This window comes from Oryzias melastigma, linkage group LG5 (assembly GCF_002922805.2).
Source record: "Oryzias melastigma strain HK-1 linkage group LG5, ASM292280v2, whole genome shotgun sequence".
Taxonomy (NCBI): domain Eukaryota; kingdom Metazoa; phylum Chordata; class Actinopteri; order Beloniformes; family Adrianichthyidae; genus Oryzias; species Oryzias melastigma.
The window spans coordinates 8,499,303-8,525,869 of record NC_050516.1 but is presented as its reverse complement, the minus strand read 5'-3'; the positions used below and the strand labels follow the sequence as shown (position 1 = coordinate 8,525,869).

The 26,567-nt window shown below is 40.3% G+C and overlaps 2 protein-coding genes across 5 annotated transcripts; both read right to left on the bottom strand.

Annotated features, from left to right (window-relative positions):
• Positions 1-1,677: 1,677 nt before the first annotated feature.
• Positions 1,678-9,359, bottom strand: LOC112144828 (major intrinsically disordered Notch2-binding receptor 1). Its single transcript, XM_024269646.2, has 4 exons — positions 9,221-9,359; positions 5,685-7,686; positions 4,427-4,645; positions 1,678-2,194 (listed from the first exon to the last, which is right to left on the bottom strand). The coding sequence occupies exons 2-4, from the start codon at positions 7,665-7,667 to the stop codon at positions 2,003-2,005; spliced, it is 2,394 nt and encodes a 797-aa protein (XP_024125414.1). The 5' UTR covers positions 7,668-7,686; positions 9,221-9,359; the 3' UTR covers positions 1,678-2,002.
• LOC112144827 (ellis-van Creveld syndrome protein) lies at positions 9,254-26,550 on the bottom strand. 4 transcript variants are annotated; one of them, XM_036211827.1, is made up of 20 exons: positions 26,127-26,550; positions 25,959-26,057; positions 25,705-25,794; positions 23,344-23,570; positions 23,167-23,251; positions 22,989-23,087; positions 22,713-22,841; positions 20,854-21,015; positions 20,562-20,778; positions 18,876-19,024; positions 18,614-18,712; positions 18,324-18,536; positions 18,144-18,253; positions 15,943-16,144; positions 15,610-15,837; positions 15,045-15,174; positions 13,548-13,650; positions 13,335-13,461; positions 13,158-13,254; positions 9,254-9,378 (listed from the first exon to the last, which is right to left on the bottom strand). In XM_036211827.1, the coding sequence occupies exons 1-20, from the start codon at positions 26,304-26,306 to the stop codon at positions 9,305-9,307; spliced, it is 2,820 nt and encodes a 939-aa protein (XP_036067720.1). In that variant the 5' UTR covers positions 26,307-26,550; the 3' UTR covers positions 9,254-9,304. The 4 variants fall into 4 exon arrangements, with proteins under 4 accessions (XP_036067720.1, XP_024125413.1, XP_024125411.1 ...); XM_024269645.2 differs by lacking the exon at positions 9,254-9,378 and adding an exon at positions 11,064-11,895 and having other exon boundaries at positions 18,677-18,712; XM_024269643.2 differs by lacking the exon at positions 9,254-9,378 and adding an exon at positions 11,065-11,895 and having other exon boundaries at positions 26,127-26,549.
• Between the last annotated feature and the right edge of the window lie 17 nt (positions 26,551-26,567).

Sequence of the window (26,567 nt, the reverse complement as noted above, 5' to 3'; positions counted from 1 at the left end):
AAATGAAAAAATATGGAGATAAAATAGTATCACCCCCATTAGTGTGTGTGTAATTCTTGATTTGAAACTCAATAATTATCAGGCATATCTGTTTAACCATTCTGTTCTTTGATTTGCTGTAATTTTTTAACTGATAATGCGATCAACGTTATTCTGAATCTACTGGAATGACGTTGATCGTGTTAGCGGTTGAAAAGTTACAGTGCGTTAAATGTGTTTGAGAGTCACCAGACATGCCTCAGTTGTTAAAGGGTTAAGAAAGTAAGAAAATGTAAAGTTTTCACCAGATAATATTCAAAATCTAATTTTAAAGTAGCTGAAAGGAAAACTGTGATGACCCAGCATTCTAGTAGCATTTAAACGCATCATTTACAGACAAATCTTGGAGACATGAAAATAGTTGTATGGAGCTAAATTGGGGCCAATATTATTTGAAACCCAAATAAAACATTTCGAAAAATATGCTGGTGTTTGGCCAAAAAAGAAGTAAAATGTCAAAAAATTTTCGCTATTGTAAAATAAATGTAATTATATTCAGCTTCAAATTTTCTGGTTTTTGAGGTTTCAAAACTCGAAAATTTCAATTTTTTTTTCAGTTTCAAATCTTTTTCTTCGTTTTCGAATCTGAAAATTTCCGTTAAAAAAATGATGGCCCTTTTGTGGCGCGTTGGGGCGGGGCTAACACGAAGTGCCAATCAAAATCGATGTGGGTAGTATCTTCAGTTCCGGTGCACTTATGTTTCGATGAAGCCATTTTATGCAACCATAAGGACGTTTTCTTCGCCTGTATTTAACACAAAAAGATGAATTTGAATCGGCTAGAACAGCGTTTGGACGCGTGATTTGTACGAGATAAAACTCTGAAATTTTACACCCATTTTGGGATCAACTTCAGACTATGACAATACAGACTAAACAGACATTTTCTGACCGTAATTATCAGAGTTCTCAGAGTCAGTGAATGCACCGGGACTGAAGTTACCACTCTCATGGATTTTGATTCGTCCTTCGTGTTAGCCAACTGAAATTTTCAAATTCAAAGACAAAAAAAAAAAAGATTTGAAACTGAGGGAACATTTTTGACATTTTGAGTTTTGAAACCTAAAGAACAGAACATTTGAAGTAAAACATAATTGTGTTTATTTTAGAATAGTAAAAAGTTTTACACATTTGACATTTTTTTGGCCAAACACCAATATTTTTTTCAAAATGTTTTATTAGGGTTTCAATTAATATTAGTCCAAATTTAGCTCCATAGAGTCTCACATCTGATTTGCGCATAAATGTTAATTTGTGCTTAATTATTAAAGATTTGTGCATGTATTTAGTTTCAAGCTGTTAATATTTTAAGTCGTGTGTAAATTGTGTTTTGTATTTTTTTATTTAGCAAATTTTTTCTTTCATACAAGACAAAATGTATTGTATGAGTTACAAATCAAGAATTATGCACACACAAATCGAATAGATAGTATTTTCTGTCCATAATAAAAAACCTTAGAAAGAATTCTTGTTTTCAGAAAAAAGTAAAGTCACTAAGATTCTCCTCCAAAGATTTCTTTAACTTTCCTGATAAGATTAGATGATAGAAAATAAGACCTTTTTTTAAGGAAACCAAAGTCTTTTTACTTTCTTAAGATCCAGTTTTTTTACGGACAAAAGAGAGACTGAACTGACACGTTTGCGTTGGCTCAGTATTACTAGTTTAAGACTTTATTATGCAGGCAGCTGTAACAATAAAAAATTAGATTGCAGCAATTTGAAGAAAAAAAACTCTCGGCGGGATTTACAGCAAAATAAAACTTTATGCAAAACTTACAATCTCTCTCTGGAAACAAAAGATGTTGCCAGAAAAAAAGGGGTACTAAGACTTGACTTGATCAGAGTCACAGTTTCCTAATTTGGTTAGGATGACGTGCAAGTTTCAGAGAACAGCACACGACTGCAGACGCAACGCTAAGACAGGAATGAAGGTAGGCAGCAATGTGAGTGCCTTTGAGGGTCTTTAAGAGACCACTGTGCAAATGGGGATGACGATGATGAGGATGATGGCCACCACAATGGCAACCAGGGCGACCAGCTTGCAGATCTTGATGCGGCGAAGGTTAGCCTCCTTCCGTCTGAGGAGAGCGTCGTAGCCTGGAGTGTAGATGTCGTCCACCCAGAAGTCCATGTTGGGGTTCAGAGAGTCCTGACCCTGCAGGACAAAACCCTTCATCTGTTTTATTAGTTCTCATATTCTTAGTAACAATTAATCATATTATAAAGATTATCCATCCATCTTCTTACAATCATCCGGACCGGGTCACGGGGGCAGAAGTCTAAGCAAAGATGCCCAGACTTCCCTCTCCCCAGACACTTCCTCCAGCTCCTCTAAGTCAGGGGTCCCTAAGTCCAGCCCTCGAGGGCCGGCCTCCTGCTGGTTTTCCAAAAACCCCGCCTCTTCAGCTACTGATTACCTGGATCAGGTGTTTTTGGCCAGTAAGGAGCTTCAATGGCAGGTTGATTGGAAAACATGTAGGACACCAGCCCTCGAGGCCTGGATTTGGGCACCCCTTCTCTAGTGGGACACTGAGGGATTCACAGGCAAGCCGAGGCGGAGCCACTGTTGCCACCCGTTGATTGGCAGAAAGTGATGATAACATTAGAAAGCGCCAATATAGCACTAAGCTAGTGTTTCCGTTTTCCTCTTTATGGCGCTATTCTTCTTAGCCGCCTGCAACCATCTTTCAAGCAACATCAAATTCCTGTTCTGCACGATGTACACAATGTGAAGCAGGAAAAAGACGAGCTGCTGGATGACCTCCATTGTTGTTCCTTTTCTAGTCGCTGCACTAGCGGTCTACAAGATGCATGCGCCGTGAAAGCAAACCACTCGGGGAAAGCGAGGCTTAACTCAGTGGAAATGCAAGAATTAACTGGATCGTGCCGTTCTGCTCCTCCTGTACTGGACTGCTTCATGGAAACAAGGCTTTGGAGGCATCCGGACCAGATGCCCGGGCCACCTCAACTGGCTCCTCTCAACGTGGAGGAGCAGCGACTCTACTCCGAGCTCTCTCCAGGTGACTGAGCTTCTCCCCCGATCTCTAAGGCAGGGGTCCCCAAACTTTTTCTTGTGAGGGCCACATAACTGTTTCCTTCTCTGATAGGGGGCCGGGGTCGGTGTGTAGGCTAACAGAAAAACTGTAACGATCACAGCCTAAACGTAAAGATTTATGGTTTTCCACAAAGCCAAACATAGCCATAGTAATTTCTGTCATCTTCATAGAAAAAAATAATACTAAAACATTTTTTTAAAAATAGATATATAGCATTACCTGCGATAGATTAATAGCTGAAGATGCTTAAATTGAAAGCTAAAAACACTGAAGCTGATAGCTGAAAACGCTGAACTTGATAGCTAGCTAAAATATTAGCAAAGTGTCAAATTAGCCAAAAATACAAAAAAAAATCTAAATTAGCCAAAACAGCTAGCGTGTAGCTGAAATATTAGCTAAACTTCAAAATAGCCTAAAAAATCTGAAAAAAGACTAAATTAGCCAAAATACCTACCATGCAGCTGAAATATTAGAAAAATTCCAAATTAGCCTAAAAAACTAGAAAAAATTCTAATTTTGCCAAAACAGAAAGCAAAAATATTAGCTAAACTCCAAATTAGCCTAAAAACTACAAAAACAAAATCTTAATTAGCCAAAACAGCTAGCATGTAGCAGAAATATTAGCTGAACTTCAAATTAGCCGAAAAAAGCTGGAAAATTAGGAGGGCCAAATCCGGTCCGCGAGTTGTAGTTTGGGAACCCCTGCTCTTAGGGAGCGCCCAGCCACCCTCCAGGGGAAACTCATTTCAGCCGCTTGTTGTCAGGACCTCGTTCTTTCAGTCATGACCCAGAACTTATGACCATAGGTGAGTATTGGAACGTAGATCAACAGGTAAATTCAGAGCTTTGCTTTCTGGCTCAGCTCTCTCTTCACCACAACGGACCGGTACAGCGACCACATAATGGCAGTCTCTGCTCCAATCCACCTGTCAATCTTAACTAACTTTATTCAGTTAATATCTGACTTTTATTAAATCAGATTCAAGATTCTCTTCATAAAAATTGCCTATATAGTATGAAAAAAGGACAACCCTGACCCAGTTGGATTAATCCGTCACACAGTCAATTCATCTTTTAAATAGAAAAACTTTCCCTGCAGCAAAATGAAAGTATTTTAAACTGCTCAGCAGCTCCTACACTGCAAAAACAGACCTAAAAAAAACCTTTTAAAAAAATCTAAAACACTTATATTAAATAATGAAAAAAAAAGCAAATGAGCTCAGAAAATGGTCAAGATTTCTCTTTTTGACAAAATATGAGTCACTAAGAGATTTTTTCTTGCAAGACAGAAAAAAACCCATTAATTTTCCAGATTGCGTTATTTAGAGTACCTGTAGATCCAAAGGGGAGATCCGGGCTTCTCTGTCATCGACGGTCCATATGGGCCTTCCTCTCCCCTCAGCCAGCTGGGGGTCGATGACCTTTGCTGTGGCGAGCCCCCGCGTGAGACTGCCATCCTTTTGATGGAATAAGGAGGAGTTTAACACTTGTTCCACCATGCTAGCAGGCTTCTGAGAGAGTAGGTTAGTGGTGCTGTCTGACTGATCCGCCTGAAAAGAAATGGAAGAAGCACGCATAACTTTTAAAAAGTAAGCACAAAATTTGAACAAATGTTGCTTCAGTCTTAGACAGGGTAGTCAAACTCAATCGCAAAACACACCCGCCAGGACGAACGGGATAAACATTTATTGAGCACTCTAAAACTAAAATTTTAAAGCTATAAAACCATAACTTTTTACATAATTATGAACTAGATATATAACACTACCTGTGATAATGCTAGTGTGAATGCTGTAAGAGGAATTTGGCAGCTGAAGATGATATCTGAAAATGCTGAAGCTGATAGCCATCTAAAATATTAGCTAAATGCCAAATTAGCATAAAAAAAAAAATTGGTTGGCCAAAACAGCTAGCATGTAGTTGAAAAAATAGTTAACTTCAAAATAGCCTAAAAAGTAAAAAAAGCCTAAATTAGCCAAAACTGTTAGCATGTAGCTGTAAAAATAGCTAACTTTCAAAATGGCCTAAAAACTGAAAAAAAGAGTAAATTAGCAAAAACAGCTAGCATGTAGGTGAAATATTAGCTAAACTGCAAAATAGCCTAAAAATCTTAGTAAATGCCAAAATAGTACAAACAGCTAGCAGAATGCTAGCTTTTCAAAACAATTTTTTAAACTTTAAAACCGCAACTTTTTAGAATAAATATGGATTTAAAAAATGGCTGGAATATTATTCCAGAATAAATCAACTTAAACCTTAAATAACTTTCAATATTTTTCCCACCATAGAAATATATTTTGTCAAAATTATACAAGTTAGAAATAAGCACAAGAGAACAATAAAATAAAATGGTCTGGAGGTCCGGATTTAATCACCCGGAGAGCCGGATCAGGCTCCTGGGCCTTGACTTTGACATATGTGGTCTAAAACCCAAAAAACTGAGACATATTTTCACCAATTAGGTTGTCAACGTGCACATAAGTCTTTCACATTCACATTGAGAAACATTTGCAGATGTATATCTGCAGATGTCAATACAAATAGTTTTTAAACGAAAATATGGAACAAAAGTTCTGGAGACATTTTTACCTGCCCGAGTTTTCTTTGAGAGGATTTGCTGTCTTTTCTCCTGGAGAAGGACACTTTCCAGTCTTTTGCAGAGTTAGAGAGAATTGGATGTTTGCTATCCGGCATGGTTTTGTCCTCGGTCTGAGTTTTGGAGGCACGGCGAGATGCCGCGTCCTTCTTGCCGTCTTTAGACCCTTTGGAATCTCCCAGGCTTTTGCTGCTCTCCGTCGGATCCCCGGGGGTGTTCCAGCGGTTCCAGTCCAGGCTGCTGCTGCTGGTCCCCGGTAACAGATGCCCGGATGCCGACAAAGGCTGAGGCTCTGACAACTCGGAGGGAGTTATGGGCTGGCTCATAAAAGAGGAGACACCGCTGATGGCCTCGTACCATCTACCCCCGGAGCCCTGAACGCCGGGCTGCTGGATCTTCTCGTCCAGCCGTTGCAGAGCGGAGAGCACCTGAGAGATCTCGGCTTTCACGTCGTTCAGTGACTCCAGCTGTCTTTCTATCTGACTCATACGGAGCAGCAGCTTGCAGACGCTTGCTTGGAGCCCGTCGTCGCTGCTCTCCAAAGAATGGAACAGTCTTTTGAGCTGACCAAGGCGCCCGCGTCTGCCTTCAGGGGTGTCCTGGTTGATGCTGCCATCGCCGGAGTGCAGCACTCCCGTTGAGCCGCACATGCTGATGTCATCTAAGAAGCGGAAGATGGCACTGATGTCATCCTCGCCGAACTCAGGGTCATCCAGGGAGGTCATGAAGGAGAGGCGGTCGGCGTGGACTAAGCTGCGGAGCCTCCTGGGATCCGGAGGGTCTGTTTGTGTCCCCTGAGCCTTCACTCCATCACCTCCACCTGGCAACCCACTATCTGCACTGCCTCCACCCAGGGACCCCACCAGAGTGCTGATGGTGGGTGTGGAGCGCCTGGGAAGTTGTCCTGGTTTGGATTCTATCCCCATATCGACACTACCAGCACTTATCCGGTCCTCCAGACTGTGACTCTTGCTGCTCCAGGCGGGCCTGGTCCTGGACGGGAGAGGAAGGTGTATGGGCGACGGCTCAGGAACCGACCCGGGTCCAAAATAAGTCGAGTCCTGTAGGTCATCCAGGTTTTCTTGATTAGCTTTAGTCTCCGGTGATTTGTGCGTTGCCGTTGGCGACGGGTAAGGATTTGGGATCATTTCAAAGTTGCGATTGTCAAAGCCAGTGGGTCCCGCTTTGGGGCTGGGAGATTCACTGCTTATAGTCACCTGTGGTATGAGAGGCGGCTGGTTGTGGAAGTCCTTTCTGAAAATGTTTCTCTTCTGGTCAACCGAGGATCCCGGCTCAACTTCGAAAACATCCATAGCAGCCGAATCTCCACTGGAATCACTGTCCGTCTCCAAAGGGAGGTAGATGCTTCTCATAACCTCCTGGGGAATCGGACTGGCGGGGTAGGAATGAGTGGTATGAGGCAAATCGAAAGACACTGCCCTCGTCCTGATGGGCGGGGAGGGCACAAAGGAGATGGGATCCGGGGGCAGACTTGCTCGTTTGCGGGCAGAATAGTTTGGTCTTGGAAACAGCAGGTGCTGCTCCACAGCCCTCCCTCCAGACTCAGAGTGCGCCCGAACACGCTCCCTGCCAGAAACGTCCAGAGGGTGGATTCCGGGCAGGCTCGGGCCCGGGGATTGGTCGACAGGGAGGATCGGCTCAGACCTCATGGTGTGGCTGGAATCAGAGACTCCACCCGTCATCTGCAGGAGATTAAAGATAGTCACTATGTCCGCCGCTACCCCTATGGGTGAAAGCCCCTGCCCCCTGGCGGCCACCCGGTCTCTGAAGAGGGTGGCTGGGAAGCAGGGGTCCCTGCTGGCGGCGGCGAACAGCAAACTCCTGAGCTCCACCAGGTGCTCCAGGTCGAAGCGGGTGCTGACCATGCGGCACAGGTCCTGGAACGTCAGCCACTGCCGCATGTTGGCCAGTTCCTCCAGGATCCCCAGGAGGACTCCAGGGTATTCCTGCTGCATGTTGGCCACAGCAGCGCCTCTGGAAGACAGAGCCTAGCAGTTAGACAGACAACTGTGGAATGAGAAAAAATAGTTCAGAATAAAACCAGACAGATCAGAGGAAAATCTGAGAATATTTTTTTTAGAGCCGTGCATGTTGACACATTAACGCATGCAATTAACAAATCCTGATTAATGATGTTTATTAGCACAAATTAATGGGACCTCAGCAGTCTTTCTCTGCGGTGCCGTCATCCACAGCCTGCATTAAAACACTTCACTGGGGTGGTTTCCAACGTATACGATGGTTATTTACAAAATAAATAAATATTCTGTTTTAGTACTTTAATCTTGTTATTTTTTTGGTTTAGATCACTTTTTCACAGAAAGTGAATGTGATCCATGGTCCGGCGCGTTGCCATCTCATAAAAATGTAATTTTGTGATTATTTGCAAACAATAATTGGTCAGAAAAAAGTGTAAAAAAAAAATAAATAAATAACAACCTAATTGCGAATTTGTTGTTTTTTTTTTTAATCAATCCCCGGCCTTAATATTTATACTTAATAAAAAGTAGGAGTTTTTCAACCCTAGAGCACTATCACCGGTTGAATTTCACATGTATTTACTTGATTTTTAATATGTTGCATTTTTCTGAGTGTCATGGGTCCCTGAGTAAAGTCTCACATGTCCCAGGAGTCGGTGGACCAAAGACCAAGTCTCCAGTATCATTATTTTATTTTCTAGGATTTTTTTCTTCCAATTTTCCTAATTTTTAAATTATTTTTAAGCATGTTTTTAGGATCTTTAAATGTTTTTATTTTCCATTTTGTTACATAAGCTACAATTGAAAATAAACGAAAACTTCTCTATTTTTTATGACAAATACGTTTTATTGGGTATATTAAATTACCCAGCAAAAATGATGGAGTAACTTTTAACAGCAAAAGTGTTTTAGGGTTAATAAAATAATAAAAAAATAAATTTTTACTGTTAAATTTTCTATATAATAAAACATAAGTAATTGCATAAAGGTTGTTTGTAAATTTGAATTTGTCTTAAACACAATGTATGTTAAATTATAATAGGACAATATTGTAAATTAAATGCATTCATCTTGGAATCATCTGTATTGTTCGATGTCCATGCATCGATGCAAAGATTCAAAGTTCAGTTGGAGCAACATGGTTCCACATTTCTCAGACGGACAGAATAAAAGCAGCAGTTTGAAGCGACCTTATTTTCTGGTCCTAAAATAACCAGCCATCTGACCCGATGACGGCGTCACACCGTGCACGTCTTTACCTCTGAAGGTATCTTTAACCCTCTCTTTTTCCAGGGTCTTCCTGCTGCTTTCACTTTAAACAAGTTGTTGGATCATTTTTTTAAGTGTGAGACAAAAACAGTGTGGGCTTTTAAATAATAAATAATAAAAAGTAAATAAATATATGGTGGCTACAAGCTGTTACAGGTTTTTGAGTCGCAGGTTTTATTACTATGAGATGCTGCTGCAAACACAATATGGGTCATAAACACCTCTAATGCTGTGCCAGAAGTCAATGTCTACGGTCTTACCTGGATTTACCGACGAGCAAATAGAGTTACACTGTTGTCCATCAACAAAATCCACATTTAGGAGAAATGACTGAATTCCATTTCCTAAAAAGGTGTCGTTTGCTTCATCTCCTCACTCCTTCCATTGACTTGTCTGTAGCAGCCACTAGCCCACAGCGCTGGCAAGCAAGGAGAAAATTAGAAATCAGGTCATCTTCCCACAAGTCCCTGCAGTCCCCTAAGGGAACTCAAAATACATCCAAATGGTTTCCCCTCATCACAGATCAGCGGTGACGACGCTTGAGAAATCAATCGGACATCCAGATTCCTAACAGATACCCTGAGAGTCAGACTGGATGCAGCGCTGAACGCTCTGAAGTCATGACAAGCTGAGATATGCGTGCAGGCAGATCGTACAATTACAGCGAGAATACACAATTGATGTTTGTTAATTGACACTCTTAAAACCCCAAGTTGACAGGAAGCTCACCACTAAATTGCTGCACACAGAAATCTGCCAAGACGACAACTCAACCAGACTTTGGGCATCTCCTTGCATTACTGGCCATAAAGGACTGTACTTAAAACCCCATTAGAGGCAGAGGAGGGTGAGGCTTCAATCGCTGAGTACTAGCACTCTGCTAAAATCAGGAAGGACATCTCTAATTCATCCAACAATTGACTAAGAGGCCGGCGTCCATCATCCCATGCACTCAGGAATCAATGTAGCCAATAAGACATGGGCTGGGTGTAAATATGGGCAGTAATGCATTACTGCCAGGTCTGCTGTGTTACCACTTTAACAGCAGATAGAAACAGACAACAATCCACACACAAAAGATCAAAAACACTCAAACATTTGGCTGTTTTTTTAATGGAAACATCTTACAAAGCAGAAAATATATTTTACAAATGATAAATGGTTAAATCTTTGCTATCCATCCGTTTTCTTAACCCAGAGTATCACTTTCAGGGTCACGGGGTTACCGGAACCTGTCCTGGCTACTGTTGGGCGATATCGGAGTACACCCTGGACAGGATGTTTGGTTTTGGTCCCCTCTGGGTCACTTTTTGATGTTTTGGGTGTTACCAACTCGCCGTTTTTTTGATGTGCTGGCTGTTCCCCAACCTCCGGGCTGCAAACCGGATACGCTTGGTACCAGGCCACCAAACCCTTGAGACTCGGACTGGTGCCAGGTTAGGGTATCGGTACGGTACCCAGTACTCTAACCCTAACCCTGTGCCAAAGCCAAACCCAGTAATGGTTCCACGTCCGGTATTGCATCCCAAGGCATGGAGAGCAGCCAGCATGTCAAAAAAAACGACGATTTGGTGACACCCAAAATGTCAAGAAGTGGTGGATGGGCCAAAACCATACGTCCATATATGACGAGTTGGGAGGGAACTGGTGCCGGTCTGACGGCTGAGAGGTACATGTGCACAGATGCTTATCAGGGGTCTCCAACCAACCCTTGGGACATGGACTGGTACCAATACCCTAACATGCATCCTGAGGGCTGGGGATCCGTGATTTAATGGGAACAGCCAGCACTTTAAAGGGTAACCAAACAGGGAAGTTGGAGGCTGACTCCATCCAAAGCCAAAATGTGAAAATCCAGTCAGAGGGGCGGGGATTGGGGGAAGGACTGCTATCATTACTGGAGCTGCAGATCATGACGTCAGACAGACTTCTGAAACTAACATGGTTTGACTAATCACAAAATTCAACTGTAATACCTCTAGTCAACCTGCAGGGGGCAGCACACAGACGTTTTATTTATTATTATTTCAAGAATTAAACTTTTTTTAATGAAAAATTTGGCAATGACCCTCAGACAGCGCTTTTAAAGCCCCATTTTTAGAGGTCAACATAAAGAAAAAGTTGATTTAGGGTTTGGTTACCCTTTAAAAAGACAAACAGCCAGCACGTCCAAAAAAACGACAAATTGGGGACACCCAAAACATGAAAAAGTGGTGGGTAGGGGGCCCGAACTATGCGTATGACATATGGTTTATATATGGACATATGTGAGTGAACTGGTACCGGTCCAAGGGGCGCTTGGTACCGGGCTACAGACACTTAGCAGGGGTCCCCAAACCTTGCAGTGCAGACAGATACCGGGTTAGGATACTGGTATCTGTGATACCAGTATGTGGACCAGTACCGGTACCCTAATGGCTCGTTTCCACTGAGCGGTCAAGACTGAACTGGCCCGGGCCAGAATGAAATTTTGAGTGTCTCCATTACAGAATGGGCCCGTTAAGCAGGACCAACTGGTACCATTTCTGGACCCCAGTTGAACATAGGTCCATAGAAAAATGGAATGGACCCGTGAGGGCGGAGCTTCTGTCGTCACATGATGTAACCCAATGATTGGTGGAAAGGTTTTACGACAGCAGGAAGCGTCCGACCAGCGCTTTTCTCGACTCAAGATCCAACCCCAAAGTTTTGTCTTCTTTTCGTCTGCATTCTTCTTCCCTCCCCCAACCTTCTAGCGAAGAAGAATAACCGCCGCACAGCCCCGTAAATCTTTAGTTTGTTTTTCAGCTGACACGAGCCTCTCGTTCTCTCATCTTCTTGGGTTTGGATTTTGCAGCTGGAGCAACATAAGTGGGAGTGAGTGACGGATTCAAGGCTGGATCTAATGCAGGGTTGAGGGCGAGCAGGTCCAGGACAGGGGGGGGACACAGGTCACCTGGGGATAAAAAACAAGCGATCCTTACAGACATCCCTGGACTGTGACGCAACCTCCAGTGTTTCATATCAAAATATGAATGCGGGTCACATTTGAACCTTTGAATTTCTTTGTCCAAAGGACTTACATAACAGTGAATTCATAGCTGTTGAATCGATTCTACGTCTTCAGAAATGAATTTATTGACATGAATTTATTCCAGATGTGGTGTGTTTGGCAGCTTCTGGTCTATTTTATTAGTTAGAGAAGAAGAAATAAAATAGTAAGACTGGGAGTGACCAAACCCTCAGTTTAATCTGCTCTAAAAAGATGGAAAACATCTCCTAATAGACATACTACATGACAGGTGTCTCTGTCTTGACTGTGCTCGGGCCGCGCCCAAAGCCCAAAATCCGCCTTAGCCTCCAAGCAGGCAATGCGAGGCAGAGACACATGATTGGATAGAATGTAGACCAATCAGCAGGCTGTTCGGGGTGGCACAAGCTTAACACTGGGAGAAAATAATGTTGAACGCAAAACCAAAGATAGGGCGAAAGCGAGATGAGGCACTACGCATCTAAAAACGTTTGTGCTGCTAATGCAAAAATATTTTTTGCAAGCAGAAAAAAAACGCTTTTGAAAGCAAATATTAAATATTTTTATTTGCGGATTATGATTTTGCGTTTTGTTTTTAATTTAGAAAATTTTGATCTCAAAAATGTGACTTTAGCTTGCAATATGGTGGCACAAAAATCACTCCATAGTCATACGGACACAGTTGCCGGAGTGAGATAGAAGCCCCTGATGATATGAAATATTTGATTTGCATAATCTCATAAACCAGACATAGAGACGTGGTTACCGATGTTTTTATAGAACTATTCACAATAAATAAACAATTCTCTCAACGTAACCCTCTCAACTTCCATACACTGTAAGTGACATATACAGACACTGCTCCATTCAGGCTTAAAACATTGTCTGAAAGCTCCTCCCACACACAGCCACGACGTCAAGCGAAGGAATACATTTTTAAGCAGTGAATTTGTCGTGCGAATTGCGTTTGGTGTGAATGCACCTGTAAGGTGAGCACAGGTGTGAACACAAGGGACGTCATAAACATGGAACATACCACTGTTGTCTGTAATGAGTGCATCGTGAAGTATTTGTAAGGAAATCAAACACAAATGTGATGCTTTCGTACGGCGTGGTTATCCCACATTCTAGTGACTGGTAAGGTATGGTACATTACGTCCACCCTGATCTGTAGTACGATTACCTACCAGAGCTGTCCTCTTCACTGCTGTGCTCCACAGCAGGAGCATGGATGGAAACACGGGCCAAAGCTGCCAGCTCAGTCATGAAGCTTTCCTCTTCCTCCTGATGGACACAGAAACGCGAGTCTGAGGCGGACAGTAGACGTACTCACTGCTTTTTGAGTAGAGCTTAAAATCACCAACCATCAACTGTGTTTTTATCATATCTATTCTTTCTTCCAGAGCGACCTTCTTCTGTCTTATCACCTGGAAAAGCATCTCTTGATCCACATCACTCTGCTCCAGCAATTTCCTCTTATTTAGCTCCACCCTAGAGTTCAGAACGTGTTATAATGATGACCTCGTTGGATGACCGAGCTTTGTTTGACATTTCAATGAGACGCAGTCTGCCTGTACCTCTGTTGGAACTCAGCAGAAGCTGGTTTCTTGCCCCAGATCTCCAGCTCCCTGAGCATGTCTCTCCTCAGCTGACTGCTGCCCTCCTGCCTTCCACTCATCTCTGCAAACAAACGTTAGCACAGCGGTGTCAAACTCAACCGCACAGGGGACCAAAATCCAAAACACAACTTAGGTCACGGGCAGAACAGGATAAACATTTATCAAACACTCTAAAACTACATTTTTAAAACTTAACTTTTTCACATAATTATGAACTAGATAAATAGCATTACGTGAGATAATGCTAGTGTGAATGCTGTAAGCTGAATTTGGCTGCTGAAGATGCTAGTACTAAAGATACTGAAAATGATTGCTAGAAACCCTGAAGCTGATAGCTGAAATCACTGAAGCTAAAAGCTAAAAATGCTAAAGTTGATACCTAACTAAAACATTAGCCAAATGCCAAATTAGCCTAAAAAACAAAAATTCAGTTAGCCAAAACAGCTAGCACGTAGCTGGCAAAATAGATCTACGGCAAAATAGCCTAAAAAACTGAAAAAAATGATAAATTAGCCAAAACAGCAGCATGTCGCTGAAATATTAGCTTAAAGGGTAACCAAACCACAAATCAACTTTTTTTGTCTGTTGACCTCAATAAATGGGGCTTTAAAGGTGCTGTCTGTTGGTCATAGCCAAATTTTTGTCAAGTTAAAATAAATTAGTTTAATTCTTATAAATAAAATAGTCAAAAACCATCTGCGTACTGCCCAATAAAGGTTGAAATGAGGTATTACAGTTGAATTTCATGATTGGTCAAACTATCCAAGTTTCAGAAGTCTGACATCATGATCTGCAGCTCAGTAATGATAAGAGTCCTGCCCCCAAGCCCCGCCCCCTCTGACTGGATTTTCAAATTTCGGCTGTGGGCGGAGTCAGCCTCCAACTTCCCTGTTTGGTTACCCTTTAACTCTAAAAACAGCCTAAGAAACGGAAAAAAAAACCTAAATTGGCTAAAACAGCTAGCATGTAGCTGAAATATTAACTAAATTCCAAAATAGCCTAAAAAATCTTAGTAAATGACAAATTAGTCCAAAAACTAGGAGGATGCCAAATTTTAAAATGTTAAAACATATTTATGAATAATAAAAATGCAGGAATATTATTATAGAATAAATCAAATTAAACCTTAAATAACTCAATATTTTACTCTCCATAAAAATATATTTTGTCAAAATTATATAAGTTAGAAATAAGTGCAAGATAAGATCGGGTCATTAATAACAATAAAATCGAAATGATCAGGAGGTCTGGATATCATTAAGTGGACGGCTGGATCTGGCCCCCGGGCCTTGACTTTGACTCATATGCGTTAGCAGAACCTTTCTGACATCATCAGAGTAAAATCTGAATACTTTTCATGCTTCTGTTAATACAATAAACTTATTGTGGATGAAAGGAATCAGCTCAGAAGTGCAGCGTTTGTTCAGAGAAGTAGATGTGAGTCATTGATCTCACCGTGGTTTGTGTTGAATGGATTCAGTTTTCTGCTGATGTCTTTCAGACGTGAGTAGTAGTTCTGAACCAAGGCAGTAAGAGAGTCTTTGGTCAAATACACACTCTGTGCTGAGGATTCTGTCAGGTGGTGCTGAGGGAAAGAACAAGAAAAAAAACTAAGCTTAAATGCAATTCAGGTAAAAAACTCATTAAGAAAAAAATTCTTATTAGTTCAAAGTGGAATTATCCAGATTTTATCCAAATCCTGTACAACGTTTCAACTTGCAGAATTAAAAAAATGTACATTTTTTCGAATTTAAAGTAATTATCATCAGTAATTTCAGAGAATTATAAGTTAATTTGTTCTTGAAGCTTCTTTGATTTAATGTAACTTTTCAACTGTTAACACGATCAACGTCACACGCCGCTTTTCTCCTTCAAAATCAACTGGAATGACGTTGATCGTGTTAACAGTTGAAAAGTTACAGTATGTTAAAGATTTTAAGCGTCACCGGTGGTGCCTCAGGTGTTAAAAAGTTAACCAGCTGCTGTAATCAGAGTATAATAGCTTCTGTAATTGAAGTACTTTGGAGCTGTTGTCCTGTTTCGCAGCGGTCTGTGACGCTCTGGCTGCGGCCTCCATGCTCTGATGGATGGCGTAGCTGAGGGCGTTGCCAAGCACCAGCTGTGCATGACTCTGAAGGAGCTCCGCTGCAGTTTCCAGCTCAGACAGGAACTCCTGCTGGTGGCTGTTCTCCAGCAGCTGGCTCTCCGGGCCCAGATGCCTGTCTGCCAGGCTGGCAGCGCTACTCTGCTGGAAGGCAAAATTACTTCTCAGTGCTAGAAGACGTTTAAAGACTTTCCACAATTACAGCTTTAAACATGAAAAAGTGCTTTTTTGTTCAGATGTGGCTCCCACCTTATGGGGTGGATTAACACCAGGCCAGCCTTTACTGGGCTCCTCCACCAGCAGGGCTCTGAAGTCATTCTGGGAGAGAGCCTTCAGCTTGGACAGCCTCATCTCCTTCAGCATCTGCAGACACACGTGCCTTGCAAGGAAGTACCTCTGCACCACCACCAGGAGGTGCTCATGTTTCCTTTCTATCAGCTTCCCCATCTCACTGAAACAAAGATTTTACATCCATTTCTCATTGATTTATTTATAACTCATTGACTACGTCATATACAACTGAGTATTAAGGCCACAATGAAAAAAAAATTAAATAAATAAACAAATAGTTGTAAAAATATTAGTAAAAAGTCTAAGGTCCAATCTGAATTCTTCCCATCATCCTATCCCTCCGTTTGAAGGGTCATTTGTAGTGTCCGAAATATTTTTTTAATAACCGACCTTCCTAGTGAAGGGATGTAGAGCTCTCTGTCATGAGGGTAAACCACAGGAGAAGCACTTTTCTTCACGTGGATGCGCTCTGAAGCACCGACGTTCACATTTGAATGTAAGACTGACTTTTTGTTGTAGCATGAACTTTTCGAAGTTATAAAACCGCTGTTGTTATGTATATCAATCGCTGGAAGCTCCACACTAACGCTAGCTGACCGGCAATTATTGATGACATCATCAAGCAGAAGTGACGTCCGAAATATGAGACAATATTTTTTTTATAACACTCTGTTTAGAGGACTAAATGAAGGGGTAGGGAGAAGGAAACAATTCAAATTGGGCCTAAATTTTACGACAAAGTATTGAAATGAAATAAAATAACAAACATTTTCATTAAAAATAAAATTGAGGAATTATGAGGAAAAAGTCAAAATTTTATGAGAACAAAGTTGCAAAAATATGAGAAAAAAGTCTAAATTTAACAGAAGATAAGTAGTAAAATTATTTAAAAAATTCAAATACATGAAGTTGTAAAATTATAAGAAAGAAAACATTATTTGATGAGAATAAAGCAGAAATTAAGGAAAAAGGTCACAATTTTGAGAATTAATTAGTATTTTTTTAAGTCTAAATATTAAGGAAATTAAATTGTAAAATTATAAGAAAAAATAAACTTTTTCAGAGACTAAAGACATAATACTATATGAAGAAAATGTATGAGAATAAAGTCGGAAAATTATGAAAAAAAATAATTTGATAAGAATAAAATAGTGAAATTCTGAGAAAAAAAACATAATTTAATGAGTATAAAGTTGTAAAGTAATTTTTAAAAATTCTAACTTGTAGATGAACTAAGTAGTAAAATTATAAGAAAATCTTGCAAAATTGTGAGAAAAACGTCAACATTATACATAAATGAAGTTGTAAAATGATTACAAAACATAAAAATGTTATTAGGAAAAGGACATAAAAGTGCGTGAAAAAACTACAATTTACTGAGAATTTAAATTTTAAATTATGAGTTTCACAGAAATTAAGTAGTAAAATTATACGAAAAATTAAAATTTTATGAGAAAAAAATTTGTAAAATCACAAGAAATATTTTTTATCAGAATAAAGTCGCAAAATGATGAGAAAGAAAACATCATTTGATGAAAATAGAGTAGTAATATTAGGAGAAAAGGTAAAAACTTTATGAGATTTAAGTTGTAAATGTTATAAGTCTGTGTACAGCTGCAGCACAACATGAACCGAGTATGAGAGAAAGACACTGGAAATTGATCATATAAAGGAAGAACTTAGAGTCTACAGGGAAATAATTCCATCTAGAACCTCCTCCACAACAAACCTGTGCAGACACCTGAGAGAACCTTCCTCAGTAACTTGGGTTATTGTGAGCAGGGAGAACCAAAAGTTCCTTTTGTGTTACACCGTTCTATTCAAGGTAAATTACAGCACAACAACACTGTGTAGTAATGTGAAGGATTTCCTCGTGCATGTCACAATAACAAGAGTCAGAAAATGAGAATGAGATTTTTCTTTCGGAATTAAGATTTTTTAGGCACTTTTCAAATCATATATATATATTCATCACAACTTTTCACAAAAGCTGCAACATCAGGCGTTTTAGGTGGCAACAACCATAAAAATCTGCTGTGAAATCCTGGAGGGTCTGGCTATAAAACTCTAATTGATTAAAGGGTGAAACCAAAGCTGGTGTCTGGTTCTCTGAAGGCTTTTGACATTTTAAAAATACTATCAGGTCTGTGCAGTTTCACCTGCTGAGCATGTAGCTCTGTCTGGTCACCATCCTATGAAGGATTTTCATCTGTCGTTCTCCCAGGTGGCTCAGGCAGCCGCGCACCGTAGCAACGCCATCATCCCACACCTACAGAAAGAAGAGCTTAGCTACAGAAACGTTCTTCTAAAACTGTGCCCATCACATCGCTTCTAACTACCTGCTCGTCTTGCTTCAGCTCGGCCTGAATGTCCAGCAGCTGCCGTCTGGCGGCGCCCTCTGCCTGCTGCAGCTGAGCGGCGAGCTCCTGCCCCAGATCCAGCCACATCTCCTCACAGCGTTCAGCGCTGAGGCTCGTCTGAGCAGGGAGTGAGGTGAGAAAGACGTCCCTGGCTGCTTCTGCAAGCCTCTTTGACCAGCAGGTACGGAGTTTCTGATCGTTCACGTTAGTATAATGTCAAATACAGACACAAAAATAGGGTGTAAATAACAGTTCAGGGTTGAATTTACCCTCCAGAGGTCAAAAAGAGCCTCAGAAACCCTGTGGTCCTGTTGGAGTTCCAGCTCACAAACCTGCTGTCTGTGTTTGGTCAACATATTCAGGTACAGCTGAGGTAAACAAAAACGGATGTTAATACCAGCAGAAATGTTCAGACAAACTTAACTCAAGAATGAAAAACATTTAGAAAACTAAAAAAATGACCACATTGTTCAAATCCACCTGACATCCCTGACTGCCTCAGTAACACAAAGACAGGTGAAATGTTCTGACCTCAGTGAGTTCCTGCAGGTCACAGGGAGCCGGTTCTCCTTCCAGAACTCGGCTCTTCTCCTTGGTGTGACTCCTCTGGAGCTTCTTCATCTTAGACTCCTTTTTGCTGCATTTTTCGTTCACCAAATTCTCTGTCTTTCTTTTGCACTCTGGACAGACACAAAGACCCACTTGGATGAAAATTGTGCTTTTAACAAGTTCTTGTGGCAAAGAAACGAAATTGAGCTTAAACTAAAAAGAATTAAAAAAAAAAACAGTTTGAAAAAGATAGTATTAGTGATGTAGAAAACACTCTGGGAGGAGCCAAAAGCTCCCTACTCTGATCCATTCTGATGCATCCAAATGAATCCATGAACGTCTTTGCTTTCCTCTGAATGTGGAACGTGCACAGAATTTTTGAAAGGCAGGGGCTTAAAACTGGAAAATGTGAGCAAAAACACAACTTTTTTTCCCTTTAAACAATATATATCAGAAGTCTGCAACCTGCAGCTCCAGATCCACATGTGTCTCTTTTATCTCTCCATGGTGGATCCTTGGACAAACATAAAATTAGTCATGGAGACTGTTGATCCGACCGTCAGAATCAGCAGCTCCCCCTAAACAATACTACCTAAAGAAAACAAATAAACAAAGCCTGAAAACTAAGACTACCAAGGTCCAAACTAAAACAACTAAACCCGGCAGTATAAGACTGCTGAGGACAAAGAGGGGAAAAGAACAAAAAAATAAATAAATGATACATAAGATAGATTTTTTTTAAAGTAAGGATTACTTAATTAGATATTTCGAAATATATTTGAAAAGATATTTTGAAAATAATCCAGTAGATAGATCACAATCTACTGGAATGATCATGTTAATGGTTAAAAAGTTACAGTAAATCAAAAAAATTAAACGCTGGAGCTCCATAGAGCCATGGAGCTTTATAATTTAGACAAAATATATTTTTATGGAGAGTAAGATACTGAAAGTTATTTAAGGTTTAAGGTTTTATTTATTCTGGAATAATATTCCTGCATTTTTATTATTCATAATATGTTAAAAAGTTACAGTTTTAAAGTTCTAAAAATTGGCATTGTGCTAGCTTTTTGGACAATTTTAGCATTTGCTAAGACGTTTTAGGATATTTTGGAGTTTAGCTAATATTTTAGCTACATGCTAGCTGTTTTGGCTAATTTAGGATTCTTAAGTTTTTTAGGCTAATATGAAGTTTAGCATGCTATCAGCTTTAACCTTTTCAACTATCAATTTCAGAATTTTCAGTTAAAAGATTCAGCGTTTACAGCTATTTGCTACAGCGTTTTAGTTTTAAATTTCAGCAACTTCAGCAGCCACATTCAGCTTCCAGCATTCACACTAGCATTATCACAGGTAATGCTATATATCTAGTTCATAATTATGTTAAAAAGTTACTGTTTTAAGGTTTTTACAAATGTAGTTTTAGAGTGTTCAATAAATGTTTTGTCCTGTTCGGCCCACGACATAAAGTGGGTTTTGGATTTTGGCCCCTTGTGTGATTAAGTTTGACACCCCTGCTTTACATTTCTTTTGTGACCAGTTTCAGTTTAGAGATAATGAATTTAATACATCAATCAAGTGTATTTTTTGTAAGACAGGGTTGATTTGATAAAATTCAGTTTAAATTGTTGTTGGCTTCTTAGCAGAGTCTTGTTTGTCACATCTTACCCTCGGTGCACCGCTGAAGGCATTCGCTCAGAGCTGCGTGGATCTCTGACACCATGGTTTCCATGAGGCTAAATTCCAAGACGCCGTCCCTGGTTAGCTGCTCCAGCAGTCCTGCTATCAGGCCGTGTCTCAGGGTGTTTTCCCAACGGAGCAAAGCTGGTTGTGACTGAGCAAAACTCCTCAACTCCTCCCACCACAGCACCTTCTCCTGTATCCTCTAAGAGACAGAAACAATTTAATTGTTGTATTTAAGAAGTTATAAAGATACAGTCGCTAGAGAATGCTGCTGTACCTTCAGATCAGCTTTTTGTGTCTTCATGTGGATGTTTTCCACTAACAGCAGAGTCTGAATGACAGAAGCAACAGTGCTCTGTGCTTCTTCTGGGGAATAGAAGCTGGTGCTCTTCAGAAGAAGGTGACACACGCTCTCCACCTGTCTGCTGAACTCTTTAGACTATGAGGAGAAAAGCACATTAGACATCTCAGAGAGACTAGATCAGGGGTCTGCAACCTTAAACTCTTTAAGAGCTGTTTGGGTTAGTTTCTCACTGACCACAACCCAGTAAGAGCCACAACATAAACTTCACCCATCAGAAAAACAAGGAAGGCATTTATAATATTGTTACTATTAGGTTCGATATAAACAGAATGTTGTTTTTTAAGATATAAATAAAAAACAAATATGAAGAGAAAATTTAGTTTTTTTCAAAATATAAAAAATGTTTATAACTTTTGACAGATGTTCACATGACATCCTTTCAAAATAAGACATCCTGTGCCACATAGAATGATCTCAATGCTCCAAATGTAGCAGTCAGCATTGATTTAAAAAAAAGTTACCATTTACGGTAAATTAATAAATCAAAAACCAAAAACTAAATCATTAATTCATATATATTTTTTAGACAATAACTTAAAATTTTGAATTTGTTCTTTAGTAATAGACAGTACATCTTATAATCCGACTCACCTTTAGTATGAATTTTGTTTGCACTTACTGACCTCACATTGGTTTTCTGTGGTAAACAACACTAAAAATGTATCTAAATGTTTTTTGTTTTGGTAAACTGTGAAGCCGAACTACTTTATGGATTGTTGGAGCATTATGGGTATTTGAGTCACTTATGGAGCTAAATTGGGGCCAATATCAATTGAAACCCAAATAAAGCCAATTGAAAAAAATATTGTTCATCCAAAAAAAATTTAAAATGTCAGAAACTATTTACTATTCTAAAATAATTATTTTCAGCTTCAAATGTTCTGTTCTTTGGGTTTCAAAACTCAAGATTTCAATTTCAACATTTTTTTTTCAACTTCAAATCTTTTCTTCACTTTCAACTCTTTTTTTTTGTTTTTGAATGTGAAAATTTCAGTTTCAAAACTTTTGGCTCTGTTGGAGCAGGGCTAACACGTAGGACCAATCAAAATGGATGAGGGTGGTAACTTCAACCCTGGTGCATTCACTGACTCTAAGAACTGTGATAATTATGTTCAGAAAATAGACCTTATCTAGCCCGTTCAAAGAGCCATCTTGTAATGTTACATACAGACATTGAAAACATCCTTATGAAAAAAAAAGAAAAAATAGCAAAAAGTTTTGAACATTTTACATCTTTTTGGTCCAGCAACAATATTTATTTCAATTTGTTTTATTTGGGTTTCAAATAATATTGACCCATATTTAGCTCCATAGTGACGAGCCTGGTGGAGTAATGCAAATTGTGCTTCAACTGTTTGTGCTTGAGATAAAAAGTTTGACTTCTGTGACGGTTTTTGCTTAATGCGTTGTATTGTCTGATAAATATTGTACTTTTTAAAATGAAAAACATTTTATTTGAACCACGGAGCCACAATGGAGGGGTAAAAGAATCACATGTGGCTCCAGAGCCTCAGGTTGCAGACCCCTGGACTAGATGACGTACAAAGGTTGTTACTAGGGGTGTGTATTAGCAAGAATCTAGCAACACAATACGTATCCCGATAAATGTGTCGCGATACAATACATACTCCAATATTTTCCAAGACAGTACCAGACAATATTTAACTTTTTTGTTAAATGACTTTTAAAAAACATGATCTGAATAGTTATACATCTTTCACATAAATAAAAATGAAGTATCGCGATATTTCACTGAATCAATATTTTCTTACCATTTCCAGCCCATGTTCAAGGAGATCTTTCTGAGCTCTTTCAATCTCCTCCAGTGAGCAGGGAACGTCAAAACTCTCTTTGCTTAAAGTTTGGCTCGCTGGTGACTGTTTCCTCAAGTCATTCAGTTCCTAAAATGACAATTTATGTTATTCAAAGGTTTAGATCTTTTGATTTCCATTTTATTACAAACCAAGGCACATACATTTAAATTTATCATGCAGATATGATATGCCATCAGATTAATTCTGAAATCATGAAGAAACAACTTTTTATACCTTTTCTTTCATCTGAAGAATATTATTGGTGAAATTTGCATCATTTTGGTCTTTTGGAAACCGACTGGTGAATATTTTCTTCAGAAGTTGCAGAAAAATCTGCAAAAAATCAAATAAAATGTCAAACAAGCTTTTCTGGGACAGGCTGTAGTGAAGGAGACTTGTGAGAAAAGCTCACCACATATTTGTCTTCTTGAAGCTGAGAGCTGAAATGTTGTACGTGCTGCAGGGCTAAACAGTAAAGACTGATCCTTCCTTCAAAACTGCAAAAGCAACAACAAAAACACACAACAATTAAGAGCTTGTGTTTAGAGAAAGTGTCAGACAAATATGAGGGAAAAATCACCATTCCTACCATGTCTGCGTCAGCGTCTGGGGGTAGTGGGAGACCCTGATGAAAGTTTGGTTCTGTAGGCTCTTGGGTACCAGTGAGGAGGAGATGAACTGGCTGCTGTCATCATTGTCCTGCTCTTGGCTCAGGGACTCTCCATCCGAGGAGGAGGATGACTCTTCATCGTCAGCCACGGGTGGCAGCTTGGAGTGCTCATGCAGTGATGGGTTGGATGCCCCATCTGCTAAAGGCTGAGACGAAACCAAAAAACAGAAGTTATGTAAAACATCAGGACTGCATGGTGGTGTGGTGGTTTGAATCCCAACTGGGACCTTTCTCTGTGGAGTTTGCATGTTATCCTTGTGTGGGGGGGTTTTCTCTGGGCATTCCGGCTTCCTCCCACAGTCAAAACATGCTTCATACGACAACCCGGTGGCCTTGCAGTAGAGCAGGGGTGTCAATCGCACAGGGGGCAAAATCCAAAACAATCAAGGGCCAAACAGGATAAACATTTATTGAACACTCTAAAACTAAGTTTTTAAAACTTTAAAAAGTAACTTTTTGACATAATTATGAACTAAATATATAGCATTACCTGCAATAATGCTAGTGTGAATGCTGTAAGCTGAATTTGGCCGCTGAGGATGCTAGAGCTGAAAGCTGAAGATGTTGAAATTGATAGCTGAAAATACTGAAGCTGACAGCCAGCTAAAATATTAGCTAAATGCCAAATTAGCCACGAAAAAAAAACAAAAAAACTTTGGTTAGTCAAAACAGCTAGCATGTATCTGAAAAATGACCCTAACTAAAAAAACAGCACAAACAACTTAAAAAAAAAAAACTCGATTAGCAACAGCTAGGGCTGCACGGTGGCGCAGTGGTTAGCGCTCTCGCCTCACAGCGAGAAGGCCCCGGTTCGACTCCCGGCTGGGACCTTTCTGTGTGGAGTTTGCATGTTCTCCCCGTGCATGCGTGGGTTTTCACCGGGGACTCCGGCTTCCTCCCACCATCCAAAAACATGCTTCATTGGTTGATTGGTGACTCTAAATTGCCCCTAGGTGTGAATGTGTGAGTGACTGGGTGTGTGATTGAGGCCCTGCGACGGACTGGCGACCTGTCCAGGGTGTACCCCGCCTTCGCCCATCAGCAGCCGGGATAGGCTCCGGCACCCCCGCGACCCCAAAAGGGTCAAAGCGGTCAAGAAAATGGATGGATGGATAGCAACAGCTAACGGGTAAATATTAGCTAAACTCTAAAACAACCTATAAAAATCATAGTGTAACGGGAGGACGGGGTGACTGACGAAGTTACGTTAGCTGACACGAGTCTGATTTTGATTCTTATTGTTACCTGTAGTAAATGTTTTAAAGTTAGTGGTTGATTTTATTTTATTTTATAGCAACATCAGTGGTAGATCCGGGCTGACTGGGGGTTTTACAGACTTGGCGTGAGGTTTTGGGACACACCAGGTATAAAGCTCATGTTTTTATTAAGTATTTTTTAAAATAAATATTAAATTATTTTTTAGGAAAAATGTATTTTAATATGGTGTGTTTTCTGCTTTAAGTGTTGGAGTACTGCGCCCTGCTGTCCTGTTATTAAGTTAATGGTTTTGTGTTTTGTTTGCCCGCTGACTATTTTTTTTTATGTTGTCAATTTGTTTGTTTAAGTCACTTCCCTTAGTTCACACTCCTGAACGTTGCTTTTTGTGTTTGCTCTGTGTCTGACTTAAAGTGTGCGGCGCATCACAATGCCATGCATGTTTGAATTTTATTGTGGTGGTTTGAATGTATTTTTTTCTGCACGTTTTAAAGTGGTGTCATTCGGCACAGTAACAGGCAATCAGAAACGATTCATGGAGAAAAGAGCGGGAACATGTTTGCTATTGTATTACTAAAACTCTGTAACCTGCTGTACTGTCTGGAAATCCCCTCATTATCTCGGTGCAACATTAGTAAATGCCAAAGCAGTCCAAGAAGTTAGCAGAATGACAATTTTTAAAACTTTAAAACCATAACTATTTAGCATGATTATGAATAATAAAAAGGCAAGAATATTATTCCAGAATAAATCAACTTAAACCTTAAATAACTTTCAATATTTTACTCTCTGTAAAAATATATTTTGTCAAAATTATACCAGTTAAAAATGAGCGTAAGATAACATCGGACCATTAATAACAAAAAAAATAAAATGATCTGGAGGGCTGGATTAAATTTAGTGAAGGGCCGAATCCGGCCCCCGGGTCTTGACTTTGTCACATGTATTTTAAATGATTGTCAGAAAGTTGTAGCTTCTCTTTATATCTTCTGATTTTTTTGTCTGTGGTATCAGCAGCCCTGGGATGAGCTTGGATGTTCAGATGATGACCGCTGGTGGACTCACTCTGTATTTCTGGTTGATGGGGTAAACCACCTTCGCTCTGGAGGCAAACGCCGTCACGTCGCTGTTCATGGGCGGCTGCTGCTGCTTATCCTGTCAGCCATTGACAGACACAAAATACAAGAGTAGAGAGATGGAAAGTGTTTGTGAAAGCAAATTTTGGGCTCATATGAACCTTTGTTCACCAGAAAGCAAAGTCAGAACACGATTATCAGCTGTAAATCCAATCATTAGAGAAACTCTTATTTTGACGGTACTTTGTCATTGTTGGTCAGACTCGCAGCTTCCTTTGTGTCGCTTGGGTTGTGATCCAGCTCTCCATCGTCAGGCTCCAGCAGCCTCCGGGCATTGTAACCCTACCGGGAGACAGACACCTTCATGAAGGTGAACGGAGGTGGTCGTAGAGTGGATGGAGGTGCGCTTACCTGTTTGGTCAGGAGCAACGGCTTCACGCAGAGCACGTAGAGGAGAGACGCGGCTAACACCCCGCACAGCCCCCCGCAAACTGTCGCCACTGTCAGCAGCCCCGCATAGACCTGCAGAGACTCCCCGAAACTGACCAGGACATCAGCGTCGCACTCCGCGGCCCGCTCCCCCACTGTCATGACCCTGCGCTAGCAAACTGTAGAAAAGTGGCACGCGGGCATTTTAGCTCTAGCTAAAAATCTGGGGTCTTTTTTCCCAGACCACTACATTTGGTTCGTCTGTTTTTCTATCTTCGCGTACACTAAATGCGTGAAAAGCACATTATTTATAAACAACGTACAAGAAGTTATCAAAGAAATGCGCCTTCCTTCCAACAAAAAGTCAACTTTCACAAATGATCCCTCCGCTGTTAGGAAAAACTACCCAGATTCATTAAGCTA